The sequence below is a fragment of the Hipposideros armiger genome, unplaced genomic scaffold, assembly GCF_001890085.2.
Source record: "Hipposideros armiger isolate ML-2016 unplaced genomic scaffold, ASM189008v1 scaffold_175, whole genome shotgun sequence".
In the NCBI taxonomy this organism is placed as follows: domain Eukaryota; kingdom Metazoa; phylum Chordata; class Mammalia; order Chiroptera; family Hipposideridae; genus Hipposideros; species Hipposideros armiger.
This window is the reverse complement of record NW_017731525.1, coordinates 3,266,327-3,271,510: the sequence shown is the minus strand read 5'-3', so window position 1 is coordinate 3,271,510 and position 5,184 is coordinate 3,266,327. Positions and strand designations below refer to the sequence as shown.

The window sequence follows — 5,184 nt, the reverse complement described above, 5'->3', positions numbered from 1 at the left end:
CTTGGGCCAGTGAAGCAACGTCCTCCACAACTAGACTGAAGAACAAAAGGACAGCAACTTGTCTGTTCCCCTTCCCCCGATTCCCCAGCACTGTTCCCTTCCCCCAATTCCCCAATAAAATCTTTAAAAACAAACAAACAAATAAACACATAATTAATATTAGCAGGCACTAACAATCATAAGGTATAGAAGAGTACAGGACTGAAATTCATTAAATAAAGTTTATATTAATTTCATTAATTAAATAACCAGTGATCTAAAATTATTTTTTTTTAAGTATAGGTGAGAAACACCACTATTCTTAGACAACAGTTTATTCTCTTTGCTTTTACAGCCATTCACTCCATTATATTGCTTAAAAATGGTTAACAGAAGTGCAAATAAATGTAACACTAGGAATGAATATAAACTGATTTTGCTTCTAAACAATCAGTTTCCTCAAAATCATTTATTAAAAAATATATAATTTCCCTCATTATTTTGCCATGCATTACATTCTTATAGGGTAGCTCTTTATTTTCTTCCAATGATATGGCTTTTCTTATAGTAGTTCTAAATTAGTCTTTACTAATACCAAATTCTTGTAGTATTATTTAACTTGATAATGTTCTCATTATTCCTGCTTTGTTAGTACAAGCATTGGACAGGACTAGATCCCTTTTTATTATTTTATTTATCAATTATTATCAATATTCTACAACATAAACACTGCATTAATTTTATCAAATTCTACTGGAATTTTCATTGAGAATGAAACTAAACTTGTAAATTAAACAGAGGATTTATGATGGTTTTCCCACCCAGGAACCTGGTACATTTTCATTTATTTGTATATTTGCTCCCTCGCAAAGCTCCACGTTGTTACTAGTTACTCCATTATTTGACTATGGAATATATACTAGAGCTGTCAAGGACTGGGCTCTTAAAAAATTAAACTTCCTAACATAATTTTGTTGTATATTTATCTTATATACAGCTATTTTACTGTACCATTATTGATTCTCATAAGGTACTTCTTAAAACCTAAATTGCATAACTGCAAACTAATTCTTAAAATATTCACATGATCCATTAGTCATGGCTAAAAGTGAACATCATTATTTATTTATTTTTTTAATTAAAACTTATTGGGATGACAATGGTTAGTAAAGTTACATAGATTTCAGGTGTACAATTCTATAATACATCATCTATATATCACATTGTGTGTTCACCACCCAGAGTCAGTTCTCCTCCCATCACCATGTATTTGATCCCCTTTACCCTCATCCACCACCCACTCCCCGCTTACCCTCTGGTAACCACTAAACTACTGTCTGTGTCTATGAGTTTTTGTTTCTTTATTTGTTTGTCTTGTTCCTTTGTTGATTTCAGTTTTATATCCCCAGTTTTATATCAGTGAAGTCATACGATTCTCTTATATCAGTGAAGTCATACGGTTCTCGACTTTTTCTGTCTGACTTATTTCACTTAGCATAATAATTTAACATACTTTTCCTGCAAGTTGCACTCCCAGCAGTGAGCACCTGCTAAGCCAAGTGGCAGCATGTGTTAAGGAGGCAGAGCTCTTCAACATTATTTGCATTCCCTGCTTTTACTCAAAGCCACCACCTGTCCCAGCACCTGTGTCCCCCACAAGGCAGAACAGCTGTTAGAAGCTGCCAAAACCTAACAGCCCAGCAGTGGGTCTCAAGGCCTAGTTGTACATTAGAATCAACTGGGGGAGTTCACTGACCTGGGATAGGGCTGGGACATAGATACTGTGTGAGCTCCCTGGAGGGTTCTGATATGAGGCCAGGGTGAGAGGTACTGAGGTGCAGAATAGATTCTGTTTAGTGGTTTTCAATACATACATTATTAGCATTTTGTGGTGTTGTTATTTTAGGTTTAGGATAGATGGATAAACTTGCTACCACTTTTCAAAATGTAAGTAAAATAAAAATCCTAGTAAAACTCACAATGAATCCAAATACGACTGTGGAAAAGAAACCGCCAATGAATCCTTCCCAAGTCTTTTTAGGAGACAGCTAGAAAAGGCCAAATAAAATTGAAAAGAGTTATTGCACTCAAAAACACAATACACATGCAAACTCTATTCAGTGAATGCCCACAATACCCTGTACATCTCTGCTTCCTTTTTTTCGTACTGGAATGGCTTTGCAACCCTTTTCCCTTCATTCTACGATCCTGATTTATTTGTGCAAATCTCTCTAGTAGTATTAGGCCGTCAAACAGTTGACATATAGCAAAAATAGAATGAGCATAACAGAACATGGACACTGCAGCACACCAGATATCCGTATATTCCCAAAAGGCCATACAAACAACAGACCTCTTTCTAAAATGGTCCACAGCCGCAGCTCCTGTATTTGCTCTACAAGTATTCGCCTATCCTTCTCCCTTTGGTCACAATCTATATCTGTCTCCATGAAGAAAGGAGAATGTCGTGCTTCTAAGAATAGATACTGTTTGTTGCAGGTCAGAGCTAATGTTTCTCGGTCAATGGGACATTCAGGCAGGGGAATCTGGAGGAATGTGTCTGGAACTTTGGTGATGCAGCGGCAGGAGGAATATTTAGAGGTGGGCTGCGCTCACGGCCTGAGGGGCCTATAGCATAAGGACTGGGGTGTGGGGAGTTGGTCATCAGATCACTGATGGCTCCTGTGATGATCCTTTTGGCGAAACATTGGGACAGAAGCCAAATAAATAACTGAGGGAAGATTCTGTAGATAGAAACAAGTGATAGCTAAGCTACATGAACTCTTTATAGACCTCTTGTTGTGATGTTCCTAGAGCTCAAAGTCACGAGGGTTGGTGGCAGAAATGGTTCCTTGACAGAGCTGACAATTCTGCCATAGTGGAGGGACTGATACACACCCTCTCTTAGGACAGGTAATTCAGTGTTATTGCCATGAAGTGGGAGCTGACTCCAGTACAAAAGTGCCTGCTGATTATTTTAAAGATAGCTTATCAAATTAAATGGATCCATAGCATATTGATTTAGAAATGAACGTGCTTAATTACACCTGAATATATTATACAACTAACCCAGCCTGATAAATTCACTAGAAATCTATATTCACAATCAGACAGGGAGTCTTCTTCTTCTCTCTGAAGGCTTCCTAAGCCAAAAGCTTCTCAGCTGGCATAGCAACCTTGAATACTTAATTACTTGCTCTTGTGCTCAAGCAGTTCTAGAAACTTTTAAAAAATATATAGCTGGCTTGTATCCTTACAGCTCAGCCTGATGCTATGTGCTGGAAGCCTATGTGGGAAAGAATTTATGGAAGGTTTTTCGGAGGACAAGGTCTGTTGTTCCGTAAAGAACTGGTTTGTTTCTTGAGAAGTTATAACCTAATTGATTTCCTTCTTTGCCTCAACTGACCTAATCTAAGGCAAAAATGACACGGTCTGCTCATGTGTATTTTCCTTTCCCTTAACTTTTCCATATTACTTGCATTATCAGTATTTTATTGCAGGGACTCAATTCTTTCTTTTTTTTTTTTTGAAATAAGTTTGGGTGTAAAAGTCTTACAAATGATATGAAGATTGTGACGATGGTGCAATGTACACTTTCAAACAGTTTCATAAGAGGGGGGTAGATGAGACAGCTGAAGGGAGAGCTGAAGAAAAGGCTTGTGTATAATGCTGTTGGGGAGAGGAATAACAAACCACACAATAGCCAAGGGAAGAGAAACAGCAGCAAGATGAAATGAGCCCTCATGAAAGAAGGATAACTAATGGAGTCAGGTCATTATTGAGGAGCCTACAGTATATGTGATGAACCCAGATGGCATCATTGGGAAATACGGCTCACTGCCCCTACCTTCTGGCTGCTAAGTGCAGCCAAGGAAAATAAAAAATGTGCAAGAGCACCAAATTGCTGCAAATTTTCTCCAGTGGCTAATCCTTAAGGTTATGGTAGTGGCTTGCTTGATATTTTCCCCTTACCTTAATTAATGGAGTTCTCCCAAAAAAAAACCCAAAAAGGTAAGCAGCTATGTCATTGCAGATAACACTTGATATTGGGACAAGGAACCTTAAAAAAAAAAAAAAAAGTCAGCAGAATATAAAGTTCATATGATTAAGTGACAAATATTTACACAGGTTATGACTCATAATGAACCAATATAACTCTTTGAATTACACTGCAGCCTAGTCCAGAACAAAACACTTGCCAAGACATTATTAGAAACGTTAAATATCAACTGAAGTTGCCCATTTAGCAATTAAGCAGAGCAAAATTTATAAATAAACTAACATACTAGGAGAATATTGCCAAGAAAGATATTAAATAGTCAATTTAATTTTAATATTAAATAATTAATTTCTATAGCTGTGGACTTTGAAATTTCAGTTTTATGAGGAACAAGTTATAGTATAATGAATTTTTNACACACACACAATTATTTGATTACCCATTTTAAGTAACCACCCACCAGTCTTGCTGGCATAGATCAGCAGGGTTCTAACTGGACAGCATGTCAAAATCCTTTCTTGTGAGGCCTCAAGGTTGCCTTTAAATGGAAGCTGTGTGCTTTTGGAAGAGAAACTGTTTTTAGAAGCAGCAGCTAGCTTTCTGTGCTAAAGAGTCCTAAAAATCAGGGACTCTTTGAGCTGGTCAATTTTAATTTTTAAATTGAATCAATTCATGCCAGTTACATGTGAAAACTCATCCAATTTGTAGAAATCTAAGGAACATTTAAAAATGTTTTCAAAACAAATACAAGATAAATGACCATCAGTATTCAAACCATAAGCAAGTAAACTCCTAATACACAACTGGTTTATGATAATATTCATTTTACGTTCAAGAAAGGGAAATTACACAAGGAGAGAATACATTATTGATGCTAAGCAGACAATGAAACCAACTTCTGTATCAGAGAATTGAAAATTGTACAGAAGTCAATTTCTTGTAAAAATCTTAATCCTACTTTTAAACGAAACTTAATCTTTAGTGTGGAGGATCCACCACCATCTTTATCTTACCCATCTCAACACTGCCTTTAGAAAGGGAGGAAGCGAGTAACTCTGAAGCTGGAACAGTTCTGAGGGTTCGCATTCTGTAACGAAGGAGTTTATATCACTTCGGTATTCCACTGGGCAGACGAAGTACTGGTATTTGGATAACACATAGGCGGCCTGAATAAGAAAGCAAGAGTTCATGGAACAGTCAATGAA

At 36.9% G+C, this 5,184-nt stretch overlaps 1 protein-coding gene across 2 annotated transcripts in view; it reads right to left on the bottom strand.

The window, feature by feature from the left end:
• Positions 1-1,779: 1,779 nt before the first annotated feature.
• CDS1 (CDP-diacylglycerol synthase 1) overlaps positions 1,780-5,184 on the bottom strand; it is a 50,646-nt gene continuing 47,241 nt past the window's right edge. The window contains exons 8-9 of one of the 2 annotated variants that reach the window (XM_019652155.1): positions 3,952-4,039; positions 1,780-2,027 (exon numbers count right to left, since the gene is read on the bottom strand). In XM_019652155.1, coding sequence (XP_019507700.1) covers positions 1,920-2,027; positions 3,952-4,039 — 196 coding nt within the window. In that variant the 3' untranslated portion in view covers positions 1,780-1,919. The remainder of the gene's footprint in view (positions 2,028-3,951; positions 4,040-5,184) is intronic. The other variant, XM_019652154.1, reaches the window with a different exon arrangement.